The sequence below is a fragment of the Apiospora kogelbergensis genome, assembly GCF_038363985.1.
Source record: "Apiospora kogelbergensis strain CBS 113332 chromosome Unknown utg000008l_segment0_segment0, whole genome shotgun sequence".
Lineage (NCBI taxonomy): Eukaryota > Fungi > Ascomycota > Sordariomycetes > Amphisphaeriales > Apiosporaceae > Apiospora > Apiospora kogelbergensis.
In genome coordinates this window covers 746,220-770,513 of record NW_027117425.1, presented here as the reverse complement: position 1 = coordinate 770,513, position 24,294 = coordinate 746,220, and the positions used below count along the sequence as shown (strand labels likewise).

Sequence of the window (24,294 nt, the reverse complement as noted above, 5' to 3'; positions counted from 1 at the left end):
CTTTGCTGCCAGACCAATAGACCAGGAAACAGTCCAATATTGCGTCAATGACGTGGTTCATCTGCCAATTCTGCATTCCATCTACCTGATGAGAATAAGCAGCGATTGGCTTATGAAAGCAAAGGAAGAGACCCTGCACCGACTGAGCGATGCGAGATCTCCTGATTACGTTCCTCGATCGGACAAGAAAAAGCTTGGACCTTGGAGTTCTATTGCGAGGGACCGGATTTCGGACGACGGATATGATCACTATGATGATTTGGGTGACTAATCTGATCAGTATGATGATCTGGACGACTCGACGCTCTGTAGGGATTGCATCGATGACTCGGATCACGATTTCTACTATAACTGAGCCTTCGGACATGGCCTTCGCACTGTGTCTAGTTTAGGTCTGAAGACGTCGTCGTTCGATGGCTGTTCTGAATTGATAAAACCCAGGTCCCAAAAGCAATGGGAAGAACAGCAAGGAGGATGGCAAACGAAAGCAACGGGAACGGTCTGCTTATCTCAGCGCAGCTTCTGAGAAAGTTGCGTTATAGAAATTCGATAAGGGTTACATATGAAATGGAAGTACTTGATAAATACATGGTGTCATGACAGTCGGCAAGAATAGGTTAGGGATGGTCCATGTGAGTATGTAAGGCAACGAAGCAAGGCAATAATTGGAATATGCACTGCACCAACTGAGACCCCCTTGCATACCCACGGACCAGACGCACGAGGTACTCAAGGATTTGAAGAGAGACAGCACACCACTTTTTCTCGACCATTCCTACTATGACTTCCAGGTCTTTCCCGCGTTATTTAAACCGAATGAGGGAGTGATAGAGTTTGGCCGCGGTAAACCCTGTTTTATTAGACCATCAAACAACCGCCAAACTACTATTATTGAACACCGATCAGCCTAGTCTCTCCCGACGTTTCACTCGGAAACCCATATCGTCCTCGTCGCAAAACGTGCCCTCCATGGCTGTGCTGGCACTGCTTCTAGTTGTCAGCTCCCTGCTGACAGCTGCCCTAGCTGTGAATACGGCGGTTCATTTGTTTAAGAACTATCGGCTAGCGAAAGCCATTGGTGCTCCCATCCGTATTATTCCCATCAGCCCGCTCAATCCCTTCTGGGCACTCGTAGACAGAAAGGTTCTCTCCTTCATACGACTCTTGCCATATGGAGACAACAGCTTTACCAGGTACAATTGGCGGGGATGGGAAGTTGCAGACAGGTGGCGTTCTCATCACGAAATGGGTGACATCTGGGTTTTGGTGACACCACTCAGAAACTGGGTTTACATCAATGAACCTGATGCTTTGATGTCGGTGTTCCGCAGAGGCAACGAGTTTACTCGGCCTGTGTTTGTTACCGGTTCGAGATCCAAAACGGCCCACCCCTCAATGTGCGTACAGGCTGACACGGTTGGCAAACAGCGGTATTAGATGTCTTCGGTCCAAACATATCCACCGTTCGTATCCCAATCATCTTTTTGACCAATCCAGAGCTAAATGATTCCGTAACGCAGGCTGAAGGACAACGTTGGAAAACACAGCGGCGAATAGCTACCCATTGCTTCAACGAAGCTAACAACAGCATTGTGTGGTCCGAGGCTATTACATTAGCCGGGGACATGCTCAAGTACTGGACCTCTAAGTCATTGGTTCGGACCTCTTCCCAAGACATGAGGACTCTGTCTCTACACGTGTTATCTCGCGCTGCCTTCGGCAAGTCTTTCAAGTTCGAAGGTGTTGACGAAAGGAACTCATCGACGAGTTCGTCCGCCAACTACAAGCAGTCCTTGCAAACAATCCTGGAGAACTGCGTCCTTATCCTCGCCCTCGGGACCAAAGTCATCGCCATGCCCTGGATGCCCCGCAAGGTGCGGGACATCTATCGGGCCTGGCTATCCTTCCACCAGTACATGACGAAGACGTACGAAGAGGAGAAGCAGAAGCTCGCTCAGGGAAAAGACGATGGAAGCGACAACAACCTCCTCACACAGTTGATCCGCACTTCACGAAGCGACGCAGACTCGCTCATCGAGAGCGAGATCTACGGTAACATGTTTGCCATCAGTTTCGCGGGCCACGACACTACCGCCAACACCTTCACCTTCGCGCTGCACTTCCTGGCAGCGCACCCCGACGTCCAGGACTGGGTCTCTGAGGAAATACGCCGCGTGGCTGGGGACCGCCAGTCGCAGCAGTGGGACTACCGCGCCGACTTCCCACGCCTCAAGCGTTGCCTCGCCGTCATATACGAGACATTGCGCCTCTACCCCCCAGTTTCTCTCATTAAGTGGAACGAGGACCAGCCGCAGCCGGTGACTGTTCAAGGCAAGACGTACATCCTGCCCCCAAAGAGTATGGTGGCGCCTAGCTACGGCGCCATCCAAACGGACCCCCGGATCTGAGGCTCGGACTCGCTGGCCTGGCGCCCGTCGCGCTGGATCAAGCCCATCGAAGGACAAGCTGGAGCCCAGGAGGGGGAGCAATTCAACATGCCGCCCCGCGGTGCCTTCGTCAGCTGGTCCGAGGGCACGCGCGACTGCGTGGGCAAGAAGTTCTCGCAGGTTGAGTTCGTGGCCACCATGGCGGTGTTGTTCCGCGACTGGCGCGTCGACCCGGTCATGTTTCCTGGGGAGACGGCGGGGGCGGCGCGCAGGCGGGTTCTGCGGCTAATTGAGACGGACTCGCACTACGTGCTACTTTTACAGATGCTTCACCCTGAGAAGGCACCTTTGACGTGGAGACGAGTGTAGATGGACGCCGCCTTGGTCTCTTTCAACCTTTGACGTCAACCTTGTCGTCCTCGATGCCTTGTAATACGATCGCCTGGCCAATCGCTTGATAGGCATTTCCAAACGTTGTGAATCCACTAGCGGGAGCCAAGAACATACAAAGCAGGCATCCAGGGCAATCGTAAACCTTACATGTACGGACGCAAGGGATGTAACAAGCCCCGCCGGGCCAACTTCACTTACGTAGGTATTTATTTGGGGAAACAAAGGGTTCAAGACTCATTTGCTATGCTACCTAAATTGCCATCCCCAAGTGAATTGTCGCTCGGAAATCACCATCTTCTCATCAAATCCCTTCAGCCATCATGTCTCAACCTACCATTCTGCTCCTGCAAGGCTCATTCCAACTCCCGGAGGTTTACGGCCGACTGACTGCAGCACTGGAGAAGAATGGCTTCCCTGTTGTCCACCCCACCCTGCCAAGCCTTTCAGGTCAGGACGAGCCGGACTTCGCCTCAAAGTCCCTCGCTACCGATGCCGACAAGGCCCAATCCGTTCTATGCCGCTTAGTCGAGGACGAACATCGCAACGTACTGGTTCTAATGCACTCCTACGGAGGGCTGGTCGGGACCGAGGGAGTAGCGGAGGATCTCAGCTGGAGCAACCGGAACAGCCGCGGATTGGCCGGCGGGGTCTTCCACCTGTTCTTCTTTGCTGCCTTCATTCTCGCCGAAGGTCAATCCGTCCTCGACGTGTTCGGCGACTCCCCCAACAACGACGTACGGCCCAACGGTCGTTTCTGCATGAAGGACTCGAGCCTCATCTACAACGACCTACCCAAAGACGAGGCCGACCATTGGACCTCCAAGATGATCGACCAGGCATACGGGGTGAAGAAGACGAGGCTCACTCGCGCATCCTACCGCTATGTCCCGTCGACGTACGTCGTCTGTGACAACGACCGGGCCGTGCCGCCGCAGTATCAGGAGGCGTTCGGCCAAAGCGCCGGGTCTACGGTGCGCCACCTGGCCTCGGGCCACTCGCCCATGCTAAGCAAGACGGAGGAGCTTGTCGAGATGATCACCGAGGTGGCGCATCAAGCGGCACCTCAAGCTGCATCATGATGTATCTCCAAATAGAAACGCAAATAATAAAAAACGCCATCAAGCAAGGTGGCGCGTGCTGACGTGCGCGTTGGCATTTGCACCAATTGCGCGGTATTACATATTATTAATTTGGTGTATCCTTCCCTTGCGTCAGCACAGGGTGAAGGCTCAGCCGACCACATCTGGTTGGCAGCCAACACTATGTGCACATAATACCAAGAGAACCCATCCGTCGGGCAAAGCCGACCTGGGCTCAATGCATCACACTTGCTGGCGACACAGCGATTCTCCAGCGCTGCCGCCTCCTCGGTCTTCCCTGTACGCTATGAAAACACCACGTTCCTGCCAGACGGCCGAACACTCGCGTGGGCCGAGGCCGGCGCCCCCGACGGCCACCCCGTATTCTTCCTTCACGGCTTTCCCGGCTCGCGCCTCGAGGCCCGTGGCGTCGAAAACATCGGCCGATGCCATGGCCTCCGGTTCATCTGCTCCGACCGCCCCGGCTACGGCCGCTCTACATTCTATCCTGGCCAACGCATCACTGACTGGCCGCGCGACATGCAGAGCCTCGCCCAGCACCTCAAGCTCGACCGCTACGCCGTTTTCGGCGGCTCGGGCGGCGGACCTTACGTCCTAACATGCGCAAGCGAGATCCCCACCCTCGACGTTATCCGCCGTCGGTCTCGTGTGTACCGCCGCACCCTGGGAGGCTGGTACACGCGAGCTGCAATGGTACCGGCCCCTCCTGTCCACAGTTGCGACGCGCACGCCCGGGCTCTTAACGAAGCTGCTGGACTCCATCATCGGCCTCCTGACGCGATACGCGGCAACCGACGCGGGCAAAAAGTATCTTGACGCCATCGCGGTGCGGGCGGCCAAGACGGCAGGCAAGGAGGAGCAGCTGCGCGCCGCGTCGGCGCCCGAGAACGTGGAGGCACGTAAGGAGCGGCTGCTACCCCTCTTCACCGAGCCATTTGCGGGAGGTGCGGGCGGCTTCGTGCGCGATGCCCACCTGCTCTCACATCCCTGGGGTTTTCGCCTCGAAGACGTCCGGTGCCACCCCAGCATCCAGATCTGGCACGGCGTCCGCGACATTAATTCTCCTATCGCCATGGTACGCTACATGGCCCATCGACTCCCCCACTGCGACCTCCATGAGCTCGAGAGCGAGGACCACTTCACCATCCTCAAACACTTGGAGATGATGCTATCGAAGTTGGTGAAACGACAGTAATAATCGTTTCATCTTAGTTACAGATCAGTAGGCGTCACTAATAATGCGCAATAAAATATTTTGCTCACACGTCACACGTTGGTTAGATCGAATGTAGTTCTACTGATTCGTACACAATCTGAGGCAAATTAAATATAGAATGTGGGAAAATAAACCCATGCTATTAAATATCCTACTTCCAAATGTCTCAAAGGCCTGGGTTTAACCGCTTGATTAACCTTCTCAGCCTTGAGCTCCCATTCTCTCTTGCTGCTTGGACTTCAGGGACAATACTAGCGATCTGCCGTGTCTCGTCCATGTTGGTCTCTCCATCATCCAATGAATGGTTCAGCTGCACCGTAATATCTACCACATGGTATTTACGACTGTGGAAAACTTGCCAGTCAGTATTGACGTAGACTCTTTCGTGGGCGAATTCCCAAGGATTGCTCCGGTCCCGTGCCTGCGGGTGGAACCTCCTGGCCCATTCTCCAAAGGTTTGATCGTCGCTCCCATTGACAATTTCGATACCGACATCTTCGACACTGTTTCCAGATCCTAACAGTATTGTGAGTTTCGATTCATCGGGCCGCGAGAAAACAATGACTGCTGCCAAGCAACGCGGTTTCTTAGACAGCCAAAACGCATGGTCAAGGCCTCTGGGAATCCAGTCCTTGCTCTTGAAAATTAGATAATCCTTTGACAAAATGCCCATGGTTCCGTAAATAGTCCAGCCTAATCCTGGGTCAGGGCCATGGCGAAGCTGCACGATGTGATCTGGATATATCATCAGTTGCGGGGGTATAGCACCAGAGTTGCAAACCACGATGTTGGTAGTGTTGCCGCGATCCGATATGTTGTTGATAGCCACGATATCGTCACTGCGAATTCGGGCATATCTTCTATCGGAGCCTCCTTCCCTGCGTCTATCCAGGCTCGACATAGCCTGCAGATATATCCCTACAAAACCGTCAGATCCGGAAGGTTTGGGGCAGTTCAAAGCGGCGACAAAGACGCCAGGCTCAACCGGGCGTAGTGGTAACGTTATCTGCAGACCACGGTTGGTCCTGATGAATGGTTCAACGGTCTCCCACTCGTGGTAACTGAAGAAACCTCCCGAATTCTTGAACATGTCGGGTGAGGTCGCTAATAGCCCTGTTCTAGAGCCGGCTGTGGCATTCTCGTCTCTCCAGGCAAATATAGAATGATCGCTGGAAACTTTCAGAATTTCCTCCTGCAGTCTCAAGAACGCTTTTGTTTTGCCTTCGCCGTAAATCATGGGCATGTTCACGTCGAAAAGACCCATAAGCGAGTATGCATGGTCTTCAGGTTTCGTTGTTACCCGCTTAGCTGCCCAAGACATGCGCTTAGCCACGCTCGCCTGGCCAACTTGTCTCTTGTGGCTCAGTATAGGCTCGTCGATGCCAGTTATGGATGAAAGCTTGTCAGTAATTTCGGCTTTCGTCCTAAGGAATACCCAGTTGCTTGTTCGGCGCTGTCCTATGAGCTCATCGGTGAAAAACTCAATGTAGACGGGAGCGATCAGCTCTTGTAATGTCCATCCCCTAGTAAACCACTCGTGGTCCTCGAAACTCTTGTCCGTATTGAGATTGGGATCGTTGGGTAATCCTGCCAAGAAGGCATAGCAAACCTTTGCTTCTTGGTAAAACCTATAGATGAAATTGGTTAGGTCGAAAGAGCAGATGACAAATTGTTGACAGCTCGACCATATTACCTGTACATCGAGTTGATCGATTCTGAAAGCTCAGCACTGCTCGTTTGGTTGATGCAGCAACTGTCTATCCATATATGATCATATTTGTCCTTAGCAGCTTGCTTGCATGCCCCTTCAACTTTGGCGAATCCTTTTTTCTTTCTTATCTTTTGCTCGATATTGGCGGATTCATCTGTCATATCCGCATAAAGGACTTCGTTTCGGTAGTCCCGATCCCATCGATGCGATAGGATGGCGTAGGGAGGTGGAACACCATCCGTGGTATATATTTCCTCGAGACGAAAGGTATGTACGTTCAGAGCACGCATGATCGTGGTAAACTGAGATTCGATTGAACACAGTGTGCATCAAGGAAATGTTAGTCAAGGGCAGGTAGTATCTGACCCCATATGGTAGATTGATTTGGTTTGTAGGTATAATAGCCACTGGATTGTGTGCGTTGATTTCAAGAGAAACGTTTGTAGAGTTTCGTTTCTGTTGAGCTGAAGGCTTCACATTGAACCAAAAAAAAGAATGATTAGAAAAGGCAGGTTTTAGGTAGTTTATTATAAACAGCGTAATGATGCGCTAGTCTATGCCCGGCTTTGCCGAGGAGCGTCAGCTGTGCCATCATTTGTTGGGGGATATTCAGCCCCTATGCTCTGATTATTTTCGACATACGTGGAGACAAATCAGCCGGAGGGCGTCTCATCGGTCATGGTGTGTCACACAACGCCCAGCTTTGCCACGGCCTGTCAGCCGTGTACATTTGTTGGGATGTTGCAGCCCCCATTATGTCATTTGCCACTGCATATGAGGGGATGGGACCAAAAAAAGAAAGAATAGTAAATGCTGGTAGATCAATACGCAAGAGGCCCGTCTGCAGCTGGCCGTCATGGAGTGTTGCACAGCCGCCACGAGTAGCCTGAATCCCACATGCCCGAGCGTGCTCGCCAACTCACACATTCCCTACTTTCAACTTTCTTCCAACTTCATGCAATAAGTCCTAGCTCCAGGTACATTCAGATTTCACAGCTATGGCCGAAAACACCCAGAACGCGCCTCAAAATGACGCTCAAAATAGTAGCAGTCAATCTCAAACCCCGCCTGTTACAGAGGATAACCAGCACGTCGAGGATATGAGGCTGAATACGGTGGCTAATTTAAAGGCCAACCAAGTCTTGTTCATGCCACAAATGGAGGCTATTCGGAAACCGGAGAACTATGTCGTCAGGCCAGAGGCTCTTGGTGACAGCCCAGACTTTGTGGACTGCCCTTGGTGTAAGTCTCGACAGAAGACAGTAGTCAGCCACAGTGAAAGCAGCCAAACGCAGTGAGTTTCTCTACCAGCTGTAGATTATACATTGACTAATCACGAACTCAACTAGGTTAGCGGAGTTACTTTGTTGCTTATTCGGCGGCGTCATCGGTCTTTTCATCCCTCTGGGCTGCGGTTGGTTCGCCAATACCGACCACACATGCGAAAGTTGCAAACACGCTATCGCGCATCAGCCGCATGACGGAAAAATGCAGGCAGTCCTCCCAAAGCCATCATTTCCAGATCCGAACCAGCGCCTGGGAATATCTCGAAGTATATATGCTTTCACCGCCGAAGGGTTGGAGACAGTGTAATTAGAGCGTGGGTGGACGCATCCTCGTGAAGAATCTCCGGGTTGGCTGTAACGGAAGCCAGGAACCGCCTCAGGGCGTCATTGCTAGAATCCGAGCTGTCCATGCCTGGGTTTTCAAAGTTTAGGTACTGACTCACGCTTATGTCACGCGTCAAATACAGCGATTGGCATTCGAAGCAATGGGCATGGTCATCCTTATACCAATACTAATCTGGCTGCCGTTGATGTAGGCGTCCGCAGCAGCCATTCTATCTCGAGGCTATGATGCAAACGTGCCGATGGCCAGCGCCAGGGCATTGAAAAGATCTTGCGCCTTCAGACAGTATGCGGCGGTGGACTTCAACTGCTCTAGGTGGGCGGGTTCCTGGTTGATGTATCTGAAATCTTCGATGATGGAGGAAGACGGCAGTCGGAGCGGAGACATGTTCGTAGGAGAAGCCGCTTGCTACATGATATGATCTCTTGCACTCGCACATGGCGGATGAAGCAACCGTGATGCTGGACCCCTCTCCTATTGCTACGACGCCTTGTTGCTTGGTCAGGGCCTGAGTCTAGCTTCGAGGGCGAAAGGCGGCAGGGGTCTGACGCAATGACTGGGTCGATGAGACAAGCAAGAGATAGTAATGATAACCCCGACTCTATGGTTGCGCTTCTTTTAGCATGCCGGTGGCTGCCGGTCCGCCCTTTTCGGCTTATATGCATACACATCTTATCTGCTAGTTGAATGCTGGTTCCAATGTTCGTATTGATGATGTTACTGCGGCCTTTTCCGTGCTGCAGTCGAAATAGAGATAAGGTTATGGGAGGTCTGGCGTGCGGCTGAGTGTAGGACGGAGCGTACGTTGAACTACCTAATCCAGTCTGTCTCTGGACAGGATCTACGTCTTGCTGTAGTGAGCTATCTGGGTAATCTGACCCCGCACCACGGTGTACACGCGTCGTCTCTCTTCGTCCGGTGAGCTGAAGGCACTCTACCATGCATTTCAGACGGCTTGCGCACCATCAACCCGTGATTTAGGAGCCAACATGCAAAGATTGATATGCACCTTTGTCCAAGTACCGTGGTATAATGCAGGACAACAGAGGAACGTGCATGGGAACGAAAGACGTGAATTCTGCAAGGCCATCTACGTGTTCTAGGCTCTCATGCTGAGCATTGTTGTGTTTCACGACCCCGCACCGCCCCCGAAAGCTTACCGCTTCAGCTCTCCTTCCAGCAAGTTGCAGTGCAGATACAGCGGGCTCTGTCATTTCTGCTTGTCATCTATCAATATGTTTGCCCTACAACCTGCATTGGCCAAGACCTCCAGCGCACGCATCATCGTCTGGGAGTCTGGATTGTCAATCGTGATAACCATTTGGGCGGCGTTTGGCGATTTGCCACTAGCTCCGCCAGGCGGGAGCTGCGCCGGCAATGGGTGCAACACCTCTTTCAAGCCCGTGTCGTTTGGACGTTGTAGGGTACCGAAGCTTTGCAGATCGGATGGAAGCGGTGAGGTCTGCATCATGGGAAGCAGTGGTGGCGCAGGCGGGAAAAGTTTGCCTCCCTCCCAGATGGCCGGATCGATATATTCATGGTGATAATTCATGGGCGATTGAAGCGGATTCTCGCCATAGGAATCGGTTGGCGTCCGGACTTGTTGGGATCGAGCCCGAGATGTGGGAACATCCCACTCGAAGGGGATTCGCGAGCTTACTGCTGAAACCGCAGACGAATCACCTCTTGATGAGGAGCCGCGAACAGAAGCTGTTGGTGAGATGTATGAATGATCATTCTGCGCTTGCTCGGCAGCATCCTCATCCTCTTCCTGGCTCTCGTTGGACGATTCATCATCATCTAACATCTCTTCGTCCAGGGAACACCAATTCGAAATTCGTTCCCTTGCTTCGGCTTCATTATGTTGGCACGTCAATCTTTCGTTCTGCCGTAGAAGAGCGACATGCCTGCCTCGATGAAAAAGAAGTTAGAGCTGGTCTGCCTTTGCCCATGTCTTTGAGACTTGCCTATTCGTCAGATTCATGGTCGAGCGCGTGGGTAACGTCTTCAAACTAATCCCCAGATTCGAGAACATCGCCTAAGTAGTCAAATCTGATACCTAGAGTAGAGGGGCCATAATAAGCCGTGCCTTCGCCATTCAGGAGTGCTGCCAGGTCATTGGCAAGATACAACCATACACCCGGGCTGTGCATTGCCAAGCGTATATCTGAATCCACGAGACCTCGCCGAGTAATGGACGCGTATTGAGGGGTATTATAGTAGTCTTGAATCGGCTCATCGTCCAAACCATCGAGAGGTTTATCGATATGTGCTTTGAGCAGGCCAGCAACTACGTCCAGATGCCGGTAGACACACCAATGGGTTAGCGATTGTTATTATTCCACCTTGTTCTAACCGCTACGCGGTATAATCAATACATTCCAGCTTTTCTCAGTGGAACAACCATGATCAACTGACTCTTTCCAATGGAATAGCCATGTGGCCAACCACAAGCCAGTGTAATTGTTGGATGATTATTGATGTTCCAAGGCACCAACAACGGCACGGAAGTCAAAGGCGGAATCACTGATGCAGGCGAATTGCCATGGCAATTGTGATTATGTTTATGTTTATTAGGGTCGTTATGGGCTAACTACTGTCTGATTGGGCCATGATCCCCCACCGGTTACTTCCATTCCAGTCCGTTCATCCACTTCCAGCAGCCGTCTAATTCAGGTTTGTTCTAGTCTGTTCAACATTAGCATCGAACGAGAAAGGTGCCATCGCAGGCCTCAAACGTACCGGTGAGTGTGTGATGCTTCCAGCCTAGGTGCATGAAACGTGGTAGCTGGTCCAGGAGCGCCCCTTCAGGAAGCATGGGCTCCCGCTTGAGCTACATTCCGAGCCCATCTCGCATGACTTGTGGGTTGGGAATCCCTTCACACGGACGCGGCAGTCGCCCCCGGGAGCGGTGCACTTGCCTTCGCGGAGCTTGGTGAAGGGCAACGGCTCGGCCAGGCCGGAGCTGGCAAGGGCAATGAGAAGGAAGGTTGTGATCTGCATGGTGTATGGTGTAGAACGGTGGTTTCACTGATGGTTGGTGACAATGTTTTTTGGTGTTGATGATGATGAAGAGAAGAAGAGAATTTTTGTGATTAGGCGGCTAAGAAAGTTATATTTATGACCTGCAGCAGCTAAGTGGAATTATTTTACCTTGCTGGCATCTGAGGCTCATTGGGAAAGCCAATTGCAGCGTCCTCCTTATGACGTGAACCGTCTTCTTGTCGTTCGTTCCCCGAAGCACGGTGACGTTGCCCAACACTAGTACACGTCGGGATAGTGCCGCTCCAGACCTGACAACCACTTCCAATTTATGAGGAAGGTGACATCAGATGGATGAGCATTCTTCACTTATAGTGACGAATTCTTATGAAGGCATAGTTATGTGATGACGTTGCCCGAACACGATTGCACAGATATATGTAATGATTAGGATTCAGCTCCAGAATTTAGTCAATTACGTCTAAAACTATAATAGTCTCCACTTAACCTTAGTTAAGTATAGCTTAGTCTATCTCTTACTCGACCCCTGATCGGTATTCTATCTCTATACGCTGACAAAGATTTTAAAAAAGCACCTTAATTCCATCTAGTAGGACTGGTAATACGGGATTGAGGCCGTATACAATGCTATGTTCGTGGCAAAGGTGTCACAAACTCTGCTTCTCTACATCTTACCACTTCGCAAGCTAGTCAGCCGGTATAGGCTTGCGTGGCCGTTTTACATCATCGGCACGGCGTTGAACGACGATATTAGCAGTCACATCCATATAAAAGATATTTTTATAGGTACTTACACCCCCTACGTCCAAATCCACTCTCCCATCATATTCTTATCCTCCAACCAGAGCATAGAATAACCTGCAGCGACACCGGTATAGCCGCAAGTGGCACATTTTTTACCAATCTCCCGAATGGAAAGCTCCCTCTAGTGAGCTTTATCTTGCGCGTTGGCCTCCTTGAATACGTCGAGGCTACCAGGTACGACGGAAGCGATCGCCTCGGATCCATCGAAGAATTCATAAGGCTCTTACTGCAGCTCTTGCTTCAACTGGTTCAGGAGGTACGTCTTCCCTGAGCCCGAAATGCCATAGACGCCGACGACTGTGGGTTTCTTCGTATCCTTGAGAGTGGGCTCTTCGCCATCTAGGCGCATCACTGGCAAAATGCATGGTCTACTGGGACACGCGGGCGTCAAAACAATCAAAAGAAGATCTCACGCACTGGCACGATGCCCAAAACAGCTACGGCCATTTGGCGGGCACAGGCCAAACACTCATTGGCTCATCGAGTATTGGAGGGAGGACGCACGAGTGGAAAACACTGGGTTGCTGGATGGACGGACACTGGTTCAATTCTTGTAAAACATCCGAAAGGGCATAAAGAAATTTTCAATGATGAACACTAGATGCCAAACTAACACTGATGCGAGATTACATGCATGCGATCGACTGCATGTTGTAACGGGGCCTCGCAGCCCAGCGGTGTTTGTCACTATTATTTGGGTTGCCGGGAAGACGGGATAAATTCTATTTGACTACAAATGCGCAGCCTCAAGACCAGCATTTTATGCGGGCAATCAACACTGTCTGAGCTGCTGGCAGATAATCACTGACCTCCAAGGTTGCCTGCTGCTACCCCCGGGCGGTACGGTCTCGGGTGCTGGAGCTTCCCGACGCCGGGGGCTGCTTGCCACCATCCCCGGCCGGGCGCTAGCGTCAGCACAACCGCGTTACCACCACCACCCCGAGAAGCTAGCTCTGCCGTGGGGCTTGGCTCGGTTTCTTGGGGTCTCTGTCCGCTTGACGACACCTCGGGCCCACTGACCTGCGGGACCCGGACGACGTTCGAGCGTATATGAGTAGTTGCTATCCACAAGGCTTAGATACCCGAGAGTCAGGGCTATCAGCTTGGGAGACGGACGGACCGGTACTCGTGGAATCGTGGCAGCCACTGTGTAGCTGCAAGCTTTGTAATTCCTCCTCGGGCCTTGTTCCATCAGAGCCTGCCGCTATACTACATGATCATTCCTATGGTCTCGACTCTCTAGGTAGAAAGCGTCGATTGATTTTGATCTACACCAGCCTACGCCGCCTCGCCTCTTCGCCGATGGATTACGATGTCACAGACGCTTGAATGTACTAAATGACGTAGGATAAATTCTCGATTGACATTGGGGACTCTGTTTTATCTCTGCTTATGACGGGAACGGCGTGCCACTTTAACCGCCTATTTGGGGCATTTCCAGCCAGCGGGGACGATTTCATGCTTGGTACCCGTGAAGGTGGTGCTCCATTGGACAGTACCCCCGAGCCTATTGCATGGCGCATTGTAAGGGGTGATGTCTTTGTTGTCGTTACTCTTGGGGCAGCACTATTGTCATGACGTTAGTTCAATCCGCCGACAATTACTTTGAGACTTACAATGATGCCGTTTGCCTCGATTTTGCCTCCGATGGCCTCACACGGACCAGACTCAATAATGAACGAGTTGGTGGGATCAAGTTTGACTCTGCCGTCGGGGGTGTAGAGGTTGGAGCATACCAGCCCGATTTCAGAAAGGTCTTGGGCGAGAGTGAAGCTATTTTCGCAGGGTTAGTCTTCGCTATTCTGATTGGAGAATGCATATGCACAGTGTACTTACCTGGCCAAAGCCAGGATCGCGAGGGGGCGGAACTGCATCTTGATAAATGGGAAGCTAGAAGCGTTGGGTTGATGGCTGTAGGCTTGTAGCTAATGAGAATGATGAGAATGATGAAAGAGCAAAGGCGTGTATGAAGATAAGGACATAACTAGATGTTTATATACTCGATTTGGCCCTGTAGGCCTTAGCCCCATGGCATACCTATGGCATTATTTGATAAATCAGGACTTGTCATTGCTGATTAGCAATCAGTTACAACTACAGTGAGGGCAGTTGTTGATCGGTCATGGTCCATACGTGGTATGATCGTGGGGAAAGCGGATTGCTGCTTCCGCCGTCCGGTGATTGAGGTCCCCAGCGGTCAGGGCTGCCGGGGCTGCAGGAGCTGTGGGGGGTGGCAGGGCCAGACGGACACATATGGCCATGTTTAGTAGGTGTCACTCCCCCCTTAAAGACTAGTAAAGACTAGGCAGGCGGGGCCGAGGCACACTGGCCATTAAGCGGCGGTGCCACGCCTTTTCATGTGCAGTAATGTAATGCGCACGAGTCACGACTCTGCCGATGTTGCATAAACTCGTATGTATACCTGCGGAACATAATACGGAATGCATGCAACGCATAAGCAAGTGCCGGCCAGCTCCAGATCCAGACAACAATGTCTGACCATAGCTACACGTTCTTTTGAATTCGTCGCTTGGCTACAATCTTTCCGTAACTAACACGCCCTAACAGCCACAGGGCTCGAAATGTACACACCGGATCCGGCCAAGGGAGAGACGTAGTAATGGTAGCGTACGTACGCTGTTCTGAACTTCCAATGCTATCCGGTGCAGATTTTGTCGGATGGTTCTAATTTACTCAAAGGCCCGGAGGATGTGCCACCGCATTGTTTAGCTAGTCCGACATGCCCTCATGCACCCACAGGAGGCTTGAGCTTTACTCGCACACGCGACCAGCTTCTGGCGTTGAAACATGAATCGATCAAAACCACCCATGAACACCATCGTAAGCCGATGGTGCCTCAAGGTGTGGAGATCGCCCATGTTTGGCAGGTGTTATTCCTGCAGATTGACAGGCGAGGCGAAGCACGGGAGGTGATCCTTTTAGGGCAGGGCGGGCCGTGCGACTGACCACATCGTCGCGCGGCAGTGCAGTCCGCCCCAGATGTTAACCCACACCCAAAAACATCCGATCCTTCACATGCTATAGGCTAACGTCTACCATTAGTCTATATGACACATGTCCGTCTAGCGACATTCCGCACCCTCTTGAGAAAGTATGGCCCGGCCTATTCGACTCTACAAAACTTGATTGGGAATGAGATGACGAAGCATGAGGAAGGTGGTGATTTGAGAGTGGAGTGAGCAGGGAAATCCCAGACTGTATTGCATCGACTTACTCGCATGTATGCACTCCTGCAGCTATCATTTTGTATATGCTCAAAGATGATTGAAAAGACATATAAAACCCCATAAGTAAGTATTATCAATCCACCCCTTTCGAGCGTAATCAGGGTCATCATTAGTATGGTTATATCTAATAATGTTGTTCCTAAATAGCCCCGAGAAAAAGCTCTGGCCGGCCTGCGGTTGCCACAACCCCACCACCAACCAGTGGCGGAGCGATAGCAGATGCTACCTATCCCGTGGCGTCTGGGCCGACGACAACAAAATGCAGTGCTTCGGTACCGACGACCATGCCGGTCGCTTCGACCGGGTCTTCACCCAAGACTTTGCAACACTGTTGGCGATGGCTTCGTTATCGAGTGTCGCAATGTTACCGTCTGCAAGTAGTGGATCGGCACCGTTTTCCACTACGTCGAATGCTAGAGGCACAATGGAGAAAGGGAAGCCAGTGTGTGCCGGCTCATCATTAACATAACACCACGTACGAAATCAATTGCCGTACCTGAAGGAAGGGGTTTTCGGAGTTTATTGGTTTCGGGAACCCAGCTGCAACCTGTGTTCGTCTCACTTATCATGATATCATAACTGGCACATGTAGCGTATGAATCAAATATACATGAGTTGTTACTCTACATAACAAATCTCTCCAAACCCTAGTCTCGAAAGGCCCGTCCGTTGTAATCTACGCCCGCCTGCTGTCTGCATAACAGCTGTAGTCCAAGTCGATCTTACCAGTCCGCTTTAGCAGGAGTGATACCACGTTATCGAAAGAGCACAGACCGTTGGCATCTGATTCGTAGCCAGGGTATGGTTGGGGGGGGGCCTCGAAATATTCGTCGTAGTCCCCCTTTCCTAAGTCTTATTGCATTTATGGGTGGTGTTCGCAGTGTAGGATTGCTTGGACAAAGAGTGGAAGAATTTCCGCTTGCAGAGATGGGACCCTAATTTGGTTGCATTTACAATGCGGAGGACGGAACAAGGTCGCGTATAGGGGCCGTGAGATTGTAGCCTTTAATTCTTGCGCTTCGGCTTTCAATTGGCCTCCGCATGAGGTGACATGTCTGTTCGCTTTGGGTCAAGGATCTGACCCTATCTCGGACCCGCGGGCGCCCCATAACTTAGCGGCCACGCTTTTGGTCCAGGTAAGGCCCCCTCCAATGTGGGATTTGTTCTAAAGGCAGTTCTGTACCCCTTATTGAGACTAAGATGCACTATACCTTGGTTGCCTGCTTCAAATCTATAATACTAGGTATGCAGCGTTATATATAGTCTTTTTATAAACAACGAGCAATAGGATTGGAAAGGACGTTTCTATCTATTAACCTTACTATTTAATTATATTAGCTAGCCCACCATTGTTAGGTATCTCCTTGGTGCCCGCGAACAGCGTCGTCAGTAAAATGTTACCACCTAGCCTAATCATGCAACCCAGGCCCACTTCGAGAGCGGTGCTATAATGCCCCACGACAGTCGCGAAAGACACACCAAGACCCCTGGTACGAACAACAGTCGTCAGCTACGGGAACCACTGTGGCACTCAACTGGAAGAGCGGAAGGATGAGCGCCTACGACCAAACCCGAGGGTTGCGGCAGGAGGCTGTGTCATGTGATGTATCTCCGGATCTCGCGAGAGCCAGAGATCCCAAGAAACTAGTGAAGGAGAGATTAGATATATAGCGGCAAACGTTTCCTATGTATTTCATATAGACACTCTCTACTTCAGTAATCAATTTAAGCATCAATCTAACACATTAGTGAGGTACATTGCCTTAACGACCTATTGCACCTAACGTCTACCCTAACGTGGTGCCATAGTGAAGGAAAGGTGGGCTATTCGATATGCATCAGTAATCTATTACCCGACCGCCTTCCGCCTAAAACAGCACACCTGATTGCCATAATTCACATGATATCTATATTCACGTATCCCGCTACACACATATTTCCTTATTGTATATACAGAGCGCTCCATTTCGACAAGAGACTGCCCATCTCCGCGGCGAGCGGACCTGAGTCCGCCTTATCATCCACGAATAAAGCCCTTACGGCCTCGACCTGGGGCAACGCAAATGCGATTAGGATATCGCGCAGCTCCTCGGCCTCAGGTTTCACCTTTTTGATGAATGACTCGGCCTTCGAGGGCACCCTCATCTTGAGCGCCCAGGCCAGGGCGCTGATGCCTTGCAGGATAAAGCCGGCCATCGGGTAACCCTGGGCCGTCCAATTAATGATCAGGTAGGCGGTGATAAAGGGCTCGTGCCTTGGGGTCGTTGAGATGCCATACGAGGGTCAGCAGGGTATTGTAGGATCCGCAAAGGGCCATGCAGCAATACTCCCTCGGGGGAAAGAGCTCGAGGTACCGACGCATGTTGGTCACGTCCTGTATCGCGGATCTAGTGCACAGTACTTTAAGAGGCATGTATGCATAAGCACACGGATGCATTCGTTGACCAGATGAAGGAGTTTGGAAGTGCTCCTGAGGGCATTGAGCTGCGGAAGGTAAGAACTACAACACAAGTCTGTCCAATGTCCCTAGAAGAAACTGACACTGCACCGGAACCAAGTGGACCGATTGGATGGCCATGGATGCCTCGGCTGATTTTACATACAGCCGGGAAATGCACCAACTTCGAGACAGTAGGCAGAAATCGTCTCAGCTTTCTTCTGTGGCCAGTACGCGATACTGATACCCAAGTTGGCAGTGAAAAGTTCCCGTTTTCTTAACTAGCTGTGGCTGGTGAATTTCTTCGTTTTTGCTAACCAGGTCTTTGAAAGGATCCCCATCTTAAGCCTGCTCAAGTATCTTTTTGTTCGGCCTTCCGTACTGGCAAGCTTCTCTGAGGTTTTGAAAACGAACGAGGAAGCCCTAGAGTCGCGTATCAAGCGTCGGGGTAACGTCGAGCATCTTGACCACTTTGAGGCGTTGCTTCCCGCTAATGCGCCTGCTCCGACCCAAAAGGAGAAAACGCACATTGGTATCATCACGGGGCATCTGGTGATCGCTGGTTACGAGCCTATAGCAAGCCAGATATACAGTACCATTATATTCTCATTACTGGAGCCAACGTGTCTTGACTATCTGGTCAAAGAAATCCGGATGGCATTCCGGAAATATGACGATATTCAGATTAAGGACCTTGGCTCTCTCCAGTATATCCATGCTTCATTAATGGAGACCTTGCGTATCACCGTTCTGCAGAGCAGCGGACAGCCCCGGGTCAGCCCTGGGGCGACGGTCGATGGGCATCACGTCCCCAAGGGAGTGAGTTAACACTCCTTTCCTTCTTGGGTCTATCTAATAAGCCATACACAGGTCACCGTCTCCTATGCATTTCTAGCCTTTACAAGAGACTCTCGATATTTCCACGACGCTCACAGCTACCGGCCGCAGCACTGGCTTCCTGAGGGCCATCCGTTATGGGACCCAGCGTTCCGGAATGATGCCACTGACAGTTTCCACCCCTTAGCCAGGGCCCGAGGCCCTGCCCCGGCTTGCCCTTGGCCTGGCAAGAAACGAGGCTCTTCCTGGCTAAGGTTCTGTGGCAATTTGACGCGGAGATGCTTCCAAACTAGAGAATCGTCTTTGAGCGAGACTTCAGAATGTTCGCAATGTGGCAGAAACCGGAATTCTGGGTTCGATTCCATCTAGTGGCGAGGGAAAATATCTTAACGAACTCAGCGCAAAGTTGAATGTCCCCGTGCTACCAAGCATGAAAAGCCCATACAAGGTAGATGCGCTATAGGGGGCCAGGATAACGTTTGAGATCAAAGGTGTCGGCATTGCGGAAATCCTCTAGATTGTGTGTGACAGCTGAGTTCTGAACTCGTGTACAAAGTCCTTTATACAACCCTCCATAACCGACAGCTCGGTCGCCCTGCAAGACATGAAATATATGCACAATCTCGAAAGCTTATTAACTTTAAAGAGCAAGAAGTGATTCAGTACATATTTGTGCTAGATTCACGATGGTTTACTCGTCTTCATATTAAGCCTGATAAAAGTTTCTCACGCCCAGACTATAAAGTGAACAAATGACTCCTGAGCCTCAGCCTAGGGACGTCGATTTTATCCTAACTACTGACCAGCAGCCCCTGCCAGGAACGACGCGGCCTCCGGCGCGTTGACTCCATAGGTGAGATGGGCCGGAGTGATGGTCAGAGTGTTGAAGCAGACGAGATCGCCGGTGGCGCAGAACACCTTGGTCCGGTCAGCGGGGAAACCAGGAACGCCGCCATTGTCCTGAGCGTTGCGTGTGAAGCCAAACATCACCACACCTTTGACCTGGCTCTTCACGTTAGCAGACAGTGCCTGGATGGCGTTGTCCATAACGGCACTGCCTTGGCTATGTAGAGGAATCATGGTTAGCTTGATGTTCGTTTCAGATTGACGATATGGGCATACCTGTAGCCGGCAAGCAGGATGTTGGAGCCGGGGCACTGGCTGGCAGCCTGGTTAATTAGCTTGACAGCACCGTTGATAGCGACGCTGTTGGTGTTCTTGGGCAGAAAGTTGCTGGCCAGGTCGGCGGCATATCCATCTCTATCCCCCACGCCCTGGCAGATGACGTCGCCGCTCAACCTCAATTTGAGTGCCGAGCAGGTCTGGGGACCACAGATAGTTCCCTGCGTGTGCACAATATTAGTCCACTGGAGATGTCACGATGGTAGCAGAGTGATGACTCACCATGTTGCCAATCTCGGTCGATCCCCGAGCAAAGACAAACACGTTGCCTGCACATTTGCCATCCTTCAAGTCGTCGGCATTTGCCCTAGTTTGGCGTACGTCAAGCTCAGCGACCTGCTCCACAGGTAGAGCACTGACTACGCTCAGCATAGTAGCAAATATGGTGAAGAATGTGGGCTTCATGTTGTTGAAAGACAGAGTAGGCCGTTCACGGAACGTTCGGGGGCGCGCTAGAAAGAATGGAAGACGGGGAAGCTGAATAGGATGGAGATAGATCTGCTAGGGATGAGATGACTTGGGATTTCATCTGAACTACACGAGGAAGGATATTCAACTGTTTTTATACATGCTTGCTTCCGCTTCAGCAACCTGCCCACTGCGCCCTCCTCTCGTCTAATACTGATATACACTAAGACAAACGGAAGACTATACGCCTACACAACCTCGTACGTTGTGGCTGTTTGTGCAGGCTATCCGCCGTCGCTGAGTATAATGTTGCCAGGGGTCACGAGTATATTAATGAGAGATCCTCGGTTCGCGTCCAAAGCCAGAAGAAGTAATGACCTCCTGGCTGGACCTCGGTTTGAAGATGCAGCAAAGAGGGGTCAGGGTGTCCTTATTAACCAAGCTCTGTGCCAGTTATGGCTGCTAGTGGCCGCCCTACAACCATGCCGAACAACACGAATGTAGATACACGGTTGCAGCCAAGGCGGGAGTTTGGTGATCGCAAGGGTTTCCTATTAAGGTAATCTTACAGTAAGTAGCATTCGCTCATTCTACAGTACCCCAAATCTTCGATACTGCTCTACTGGTTCGTACCTATCAGTATCATAAGGAAGCAAAAGAGTCATTTCCATATGTCCCTGACCAAACTACCTGAAGCTACATTCGGTCCTATGGTCTTCGTATCACAAGGTACAGTCGTCAAAAGAGGCCGGTGCGGTACTGACACTGACAGGTTGACTTACATGCAGTTCATCTTACGGCGCTAGACTCTCGATCATGGAGTCCTTTTCGCCCCTCCAATTCGTAAGTGATGGTGGGGGGCCGAAACAACCACTCTGGTCCGCACGACCATAGTCTCCAATTGCATCCTTTTCGACGTGGTGAGCCGATTCGAATGGAGCGAAAGTCATCCAGTATGTATGCAACATAAAGTACTGTCTTTCTGCTGCATCAACTCGAAGACACCCATAGGTGGTGGTAGGGGCGCAGAGTCAGAAGCACAGAGTCAATTCACGACCCCGCGCCACTAGGGCCAACTGTACAACCTCCCTGCGCAATAACTTCTCCTCGTCAAGACACGCCGAAGAGAAGCTGGGCTTGAAATCCATCTTGGCAACTTGGATTCTGGAACCGGATTGGTAGGTATCCTAGCGTGGCCTCTGTCAAGGTCCCTGGCAAGGTCAGCTTCACCTGACTATATCTACCGTCACGCGGGACGCTATTGTAGCTCCACGGACACTCCAAGAAAATGCTCTAAGAGAGTCCTGCACGTTACCCGAACCGTATTCGGTAGCTAGACCTCCGGCATGGCCCACACCAAAGAGGCAGAAAGACGAGGTTCGCAAGAGCGGCTTGCCGCCGTACAACAAAACACGAGACCTCGGTAGGACAGAGGTAGACCTCGGGACGTAGAGTTGTCGATAGCGCCACTGCTCAAAACGACGAAAGCCAACGACAGCAGCCGTCCTGTCGCGCCCCATTCTCCGCCGTCCGCACTTGCCGGTTGATAGGGAGACACTTTCGGACTCTCGGACTCTCGCTGAGTAGTGTGCAGAAAAACGATTGAAACAACTGCTCTGGTTCACCCGGCCTTAGTCTCCAACTGTACAGTACCGTTTTCGACATATTTCCGAGGGAACCAGAATGGTCCAATGGCATACACGAGCTATTTTCAGTCGCGCAACTAGTGGGCCAGGTCGTCTAGTAGAACAGCCCACCGAGCTGCAAAACTTGGGCAGTTCGTGATGGTTGTTATTTTTATATAAGCTGTACCTACAGGGACCCCGTGCTAGTCCGGGACTACGGAGTGCGACCAGATCAGGTTCGAAGAGTACCGAATTCCGTTCAAAGGAATGAATCTCGCTGGAGCTCGCCATCGAATAGTATCCCAATATAACTGCCTGTAGAGTTACTACAGCAGCTAATATAACGATGATAAGACGGCGTCTTCGACCGTCACGTTGAAGTAATAGCTGACCTGCCAACTACACTAGAAACGAACAGAATGCCGATGCCAGCGCGGCGAGGTAATAGATCTTGATGTAGTACCTTTCTCCATTTTTCCATTCTTCTAGCCGCGATTCGATGACCTCCTTTTTAGATTCGGAGACAATAGTTATGAGACTGGCCAGCTGCATTCCGAAACATAACAGCACGGAAGCACTGAAGAAGCCGGAAACAGACGCTTTAAATGAGTCCCGGATAGATTGGTGGCGTATTTGCGAACATGTTTTGGAGAGGCGTGGTGATGGAAAGAAGCGCTCGAGGGCTCTTGCCAGAAAAAAAGCGACGGCTAACCCTACCTCCTACAGCGAGCTGATGGAGAGAGACAACATTATTTTTGGAATACCGACCGGCCTAAAAGAAACGCCCACTGCGATACTCGCAGAGGGTATGACAGGAGCCGGCTCTCGTAAGCAGCCACGCCAGTGGCAGTGTCAAAGTTAAGATGCCACAGACCAGATTCTACTGAGCACAGCCCACGAATCAGGTCACAAAATGAGCCTGCTGCCCTCTGGGCAGACATCAAGGTAGACAGCCGCCGCAGCTATGAGCTTGAGGGGGCAGCCAATACCGAGACTCTGGTTTTGACATAGCCACATACCTCCGCCACCACACGACATTGTTCACTGGTAGATAAGCGCAGCAGCTTGTATCCAGTCAATCGTGTACGCGCATCGTTGGGGGTGGCAAAGATCCCGCTTATTACTGCCAAATCGCCCCTCGCTCGGCTATCGGCAGACAAACGTATCTGGGTTTACCTGCGGCTTATGCTTTTCCCCAACTGTTTTTCTACGCGCTGTTTAAGAAACGACATAATTATAGAGACAAAGGGTCGTCTCTCGGATGTGGTGACGTCGCTAATGATATTGTATGGCGAAGGCATTGCTGCTAAGTAAAGAGACCAGAAAGACCAGGTGCTTTGGCCTCGAGCCGGCTCTCTTCCTTTCACGGACATATGGTCAGGCAGTGAGCAACGGGCCGAGCCGGTGACTCAGTGATAGACACTAGGGTGAGAAAACGTACCTCTGAGGCACACAAAGAAGCTGCTTCTCGTCAAGGGCATCGGCTAAGTGCGGCTATGCGAAAGAAGAAAAACGTTTACGTGCGTCCCGGTCCACGGTGGGTGTGACTTGAGTCCCGCATTACGGCGAGGTGCTCTCAACACCCAGCATGGCGAACTGTTTCGGAATTTTCAGATCCCAGACCTCGATGCTGCGACTAACTGCACTGAGATCTCTGCCCCGAAAGAGATCCTCGATGGCAGCCTGACCACGCGCCCGGCTTCTGACGGCCAGAATTAGCATCGTGATACCCAAATCCAGGAGCTGACGACTGTAGTATAGACCAATGCTGCAACTAGAGCCCGTGACGATTGCGGTTTTGCCCTCGAGGCGCCTCGTGTCCACTACCGGTTGAAGGGTGAAGAATATTTGAGAATGGAGGTACGAGGTTATACTTGCCTCCTTCTGAGGAGCGACGTCAAACATCGAAGACACTGCTGATGGAAAGCATATATAGGCAGGCTTGATGGAAGGGAAAGAGAACTATAGAACACACAAGTCAGACAGTTGTTGTATGAGCTTGCTCTTGTACTAGTTTCTTACGGCACTTATTTAATTGTTCGAATGGTCAAATCTCTTGTTTCAAATGTAATGAAAGCGCTCTTGTGCCCAGCCAGCAGCCACAGCACCGCAAGACGGGGGGTACGGCATAGCGAGAGCGACTGTGACACAAGGATGGTCACAATCAACAACGACCTGTTGGAACGAAACGCCAAAAATATTTTACTCGAAGAACTATCGAGTATTCAACGAGTAGAAATGTAAGTCAAGTGTGAAATGGTAGCTATTATCAGTACGTGATTTGATGTACTGGTGGTTATTCTAAGGAATAACG

The 24,294-nt window shown here is 51.3% G+C and overlaps 13 protein-coding genes across 13 annotated transcripts; 6 read left to right on the top strand and 7 right to left on the bottom strand.

Moving 5' to 3' along the window:
• Positions 1–969: 969 nt before the first annotated feature.
• On the top strand, positions 970–2,408 carry PG998_012196 (uncharacterized protein; the record flags this gene model as incomplete). The annotated part of the gene is made up of 2 exons (XM_066879012.1): positions 970–1,366; positions 1,429–2,408. The coding sequence occupies 2 exons, from the start codon at positions 970–972 to the stop codon at positions 2,406–2,408; spliced, it is 1,377 nt and encodes a 458-aa protein (XP_066725396.1).
• Positions 2,409–2,495: 87 nt separating this feature from the next.
• Positions 2,496–2,756, top strand: PG998_012195 (uncharacterized protein; the record flags this gene model as incomplete). Its single annotated transcript, XM_066879011.1, has 1 exon — positions 2,496–2,756. The coding sequence occupies one exon, from the start codon at positions 2,496–2,498 to the stop codon at positions 2,754–2,756; it is 261 nt and encodes an 86-aa protein (XP_066725395.1).
• Positions 2,757–3,100: 344 nt separating this feature from the next.
• Positions 3,101–3,859, top strand: PG998_012194 (alpha/beta-hydrolase; the record flags this gene model as incomplete). The annotated part of the gene is made up of 1 exon (XM_066879010.1): positions 3,101–3,859. One exon carries the CDS (start codon positions 3,101–3,103, stop codon positions 3,857–3,859), a length of 759 nt encoding a protein of 252 aa, XP_066725394.1.
• A 307-nt stretch (positions 3,860–4,166) lies between these two features.
• PG998_012193 (uncharacterized protein) lies at positions 4,167–5,075 on the top strand (the record flags this gene model as incomplete). Its single annotated transcript, XM_066879009.1, is given in 3 exon segments — positions 4,167–4,179; positions 4,191–4,526; positions 4,597–5,075. 3 exon segments carry the CDS (start codon positions 4,167–4,169, stop codon positions 5,073–5,075), a joined length of 828 nt encoding a protein of 275 aa, XP_066725393.1.
• Positions 5,076–5,262: 187 nt separating this feature from the next.
• On the bottom strand, positions 5,263–6,186 carry PG998_012192 (heterokaryon incompatibility protein-domain-containing protein; the record flags this gene model as incomplete). The annotated part of the gene is made up of 1 exon (XM_066879008.1): positions 5,263–6,186. One exon carries the CDS (start codon positions 6,184–6,186, stop codon positions 5,263–5,265), a length of 924 nt encoding a protein of 307 aa, XP_066725392.1.
• A 1,619-nt stretch (positions 6,187–7,805) lies between these two features.
• Positions 7,806–8,161, top strand: PG998_012191 (uncharacterized protein; the record flags this gene model as incomplete). The annotated part of the gene is made up of 2 exons (XM_066879007.1): positions 7,806–8,049; positions 8,157–8,161. 2 exons carry the CDS (start codon positions 7,806–7,808, stop codon positions 8,159–8,161), a joined length of 249 nt encoding a protein of 82 aa, XP_066725391.1.
• A 1,485-nt stretch (positions 8,162–9,646) lies between these two features.
• On the bottom strand, positions 9,647–10,243 carry PG998_012190 (uncharacterized protein; the record flags this gene model as incomplete). The annotated part of the gene is made up of 1 exon (XM_066879006.1): positions 9,647–10,243. The coding sequence occupies one exon, from the start codon at positions 10,241–10,243 to the stop codon at positions 9,647–9,649; it is 597 nt and encodes a 198-aa protein (XP_066725390.1).
• Positions 10,244–11,062: 819 nt separating this feature from the next.
• Positions 11,063–11,439, bottom strand: PG998_012189 (uncharacterized protein; the record flags this gene model as incomplete). The annotated part of the gene is made up of 3 exons (XM_066879005.1): positions 11,063–11,103; positions 11,179–11,269; positions 11,326–11,439. The coding sequence occupies 3 exons, from the start codon at positions 11,437–11,439 to the stop codon at positions 11,063–11,065; spliced, it is 246 nt and encodes an 81-aa protein (XP_066725389.1).
• A 2,226-nt stretch (positions 11,440–13,665) lies between these two features.
• PG998_012188 (uncharacterized protein) lies at positions 13,666–14,117 on the bottom strand (the record flags this gene model as incomplete). Its single annotated transcript, XM_066879004.1, has 3 exons — positions 13,666–13,809; positions 13,860–14,016; positions 14,080–14,117. The coding sequence occupies 3 exons, from the start codon at positions 14,115–14,117 to the stop codon at positions 13,666–13,668; spliced, it is 339 nt and encodes a 112-aa protein (XP_066725388.1).
• Positions 14,118–17,432: 3,315 nt separating this feature from the next.
• Positions 17,433–17,687, bottom strand: PG998_012187 (C6 transcription factor; the record flags this gene model as incomplete). Its single annotated transcript, XM_066879003.1, has 1 exon — positions 17,433–17,687. One exon carries the CDS (start codon positions 17,685–17,687, stop codon positions 17,433–17,435), a length of 255 nt encoding a protein of 84 aa, XP_066725387.1.
• Positions 17,688–17,939: 252 nt separating this feature from the next.
• Positions 17,940–19,058, top strand: PG998_012186 (benzoate 4-monooxygenase cytochrome P450; the record flags this gene model as incomplete). The annotated part of the gene is made up of 6 exons (XM_066879002.1): positions 17,940–17,984; positions 18,050–18,122; positions 18,181–18,193; positions 18,261–18,747; positions 18,799–18,914; positions 18,953–19,058. The coding sequence occupies 6 exons, from the start codon at positions 17,940–17,942 to the stop codon at positions 19,056–19,058; spliced, it is 840 nt and encodes a 279-aa protein (XP_066725386.1).
• Positions 19,059–19,560: 502 nt separating this feature from the next.
• Positions 19,561–20,352, bottom strand: PG998_012185 (cutinase 1; the record flags this gene model as incomplete). The annotated part of the gene is made up of 3 exons (XM_066879001.1): positions 19,561–19,828; positions 19,888–20,108; positions 20,170–20,352. The coding sequence occupies 3 exons, from the start codon at positions 20,350–20,352 to the stop codon at positions 19,561–19,563; spliced, it is 672 nt and encodes a 223-aa protein (XP_066725385.1).
• Positions 20,353–23,540: 3,188 nt separating this feature from the next.
• Positions 23,541–23,885, bottom strand: PG998_012184 (uncharacterized protein; the record flags this gene model as incomplete). The annotated part of the gene is made up of 1 exon (XM_066879000.1): positions 23,541–23,885. The coding sequence occupies one exon, from the start codon at positions 23,883–23,885 to the stop codon at positions 23,541–23,543; it is 345 nt and encodes a 114-aa protein (XP_066725384.1).
• Positions 23,886–24,294: the final 409 nt, after the last annotated feature.